Here is a 2,173-nt window from a genome sequence, read left to right on the forward strand (position 1 = left end):
TGACACAGAATAATCATACATTTGTGTCAGACGTCATGAATCTGAAGCACAAGAAGGAGATGATCACTGTCAACAAGCTGAAGCCTCACAACAATTATACCTTCTGCGTTGCCTCCATCCGCAACTCTCAGCGTTATAACCACACCTGTATCCAGTTCTCCACTTTGGGTCAAAATCAGGATGATATGCCCGCCACTCCCTCCACCACTACCCACTACATAATGACCATTGTGGGCTGTCTTTTTGGTATGCTAATTGTTTTAGGAATTGTCTACTACTGCCTACGTAAGAAGCGAATGCATGATGAGAAGAAAAAGTCTATCTGTGTCAAGAAAACTATCCTGGAAATGCGTTATGGGCCAGAGGTGGCAGCAGCAGTAGCAAATGATCCATCAGCAGTCCACAAACTTCAGGAGCAATCCAGGGAACATCACCAATATCAACACCACCATGGAGGGAAAATGTCCACATCTTCAAGTTCAGGAATGCTCCACTCAGCTAACACCACCTCCTCAAGACTTTCCTCAATCCCTCAGGTAGAAAAGATGGCCACTGCCTTCTCAGAGGCCCTGGCTACAAGTAAAGGAAATTATATGGACGTGAGAACTGGAGGAGCAGGGATGGAGAGACTGGGAGATGGGGGGCACGGAGGGATGAGGGGGGAGAACTTGAGGGATGATGATGGAACTGATCTTGGTGATGACTCAGATGATGATGGACATGGCTCAGCTTCAGAGATCTCTACTATTGCCATGGAGGTGGACAAGGTTAACCAAATCATTAACAACTGCATTGATGCACTGAAACTGGATGCAGCAGCAGTTGCTGCTTCTGGCGCCTCAACTAACCCCACAGCTTCCTCCAACCCCACCTCTCCCCCACCCACTAGCACATCCTCTCTTACTCGTGGCCTAATCCCACTTTCCCCAGGGGTGACAGAAGCATGTCAAGTCATTGCTCCCAACAAAATACCCCCTCCTCCCCCACTCCCTGCCTTGAATACCCCTCTTTCTGAGCGTCCAGGGATCAGTGGCGGTGGCTTTGTTGTCTCTCCCCCCTACAGGCATCCTCCTCCAGCCACTGCCGCTCGTCCAATTCAGCGGCAAATGAGTGCAGATGCAGCTGTGATTATGGCAAATGCTGTCAAGAAACAGAGCAGCACCACATCATGTGGCTCCGTGGGTCGAGACAGGGAACGTGGAGGAGTTAGAGTTTATAGCCTTGATGTTCCTGAACCAAGGAGCCCAGATGCCTGCAATCAACAGCAGCATCAGTTCCCAGACCGGGCCAGTCCTGTGGGCTGTGGGGAGCCTCTGGAGAGGCTGCCTCTTGTGGGAAGTGGAAGCTGCGGAGGAGGGGGTGGTGGTGGTTGCGACAGTGGTGGTGTTGGTGCCCAGCATCAGGACAGCCAGAAGTCACACCACTACCATCAACAACAACAAATACAGCAACAGCAGCAACAGCAGCAGCAGCAACTGGAAGTGCAACAAGACTACCACTGCTCGGAGCACCGCCACTCCGTCCCAGCTCTCTACTATGAAGGCTCCCACCAAGGTTCCCCAGCCCAGAGAGTTTCTTTCCTTAAACCCCTGACGCGTTCCCGCAGGGATGCAGCATCTTATTCCCAGCTTTCACCTGCCCGCCACAATTCCAGTTACTCTGGATACTCCTCTAGTCCAGAGTACTCCTCGGAGAGCTCATTGCGGATCTGGGAGCGTTTTCGTCCATACCGAAAAGGCCCACGAGATGAGGCTTGCTATGTGACGGCTGGAAATGCTCTCCGAAAAAAGGTGCAGTTTGCTAAAGGGGAGGACCTGCATGACATTCTTGATTACTGGAAAGGTGTGTCTGCTCAGCAGAAGCTGTGACTGAGGATCAGGACTGAGCAGTGAAGAAAAAAAAAAGGAAGTTTAGGTACTACTTTTTCCTGATTGGCTAATGAGCCACAGAAACCATTTGAATTTCATGGGAAGAAAAATGTAGGACAAAATATTGCCTTTGGGTTCTCTCTGTGATTTTTGTTCTCTTTCTTTTTTCTTGGTACTTTTTTTATTTTGTTTAGGTTTTTTTTGTTTTGTTTTGTTTTTGTTTGTTTTGTTTTTTCTTGGCATGCTAGATGTATAGAATATTGTTCTAAAAGCAAGTACTGTGAAACTGTGCCTGGATTGGAGAG

The 2,173-nt window shown here is 49.0% G+C and overlaps 1 protein-coding gene across 1 annotated transcript in view; it reads left to right on the forward strand.

Moving 5' to 3' along the window:
- The window catches only part of elfn2b (extracellular leucine-rich repeat and fibronectin type III domain containing 2b), a gene marked incomplete at both ends in the record, with an annotated part of 3,085 nt that extends 1,217 nt beyond the window's left edge, over positions 1 to 1,868 (forward strand). Inside the window, one exon of the mRNA XM_079252211.1 lies at positions 1 to 1,868. This exon is cut by the window's left edge and continues 652 nt beyond it. Within this exon, the coding sequence (XP_079108337.1) occupies positions 1 to 1,868 (1,868 nt within the window).
- Between the last annotated feature and the right edge of the window lie 305 nt (positions 1,869 to 2,173).

The sequence above is a fragment of the Telmatherina bonti genome (assembly GCF_933228915.1).
Source record: "Telmatherina bonti genome assembly, chromosome: 14".
Lineage (NCBI taxonomy): Eukaryota > Metazoa > Chordata > Actinopteri > Atheriniformes > Telmatherinidae > Telmatherina > Telmatherina bonti.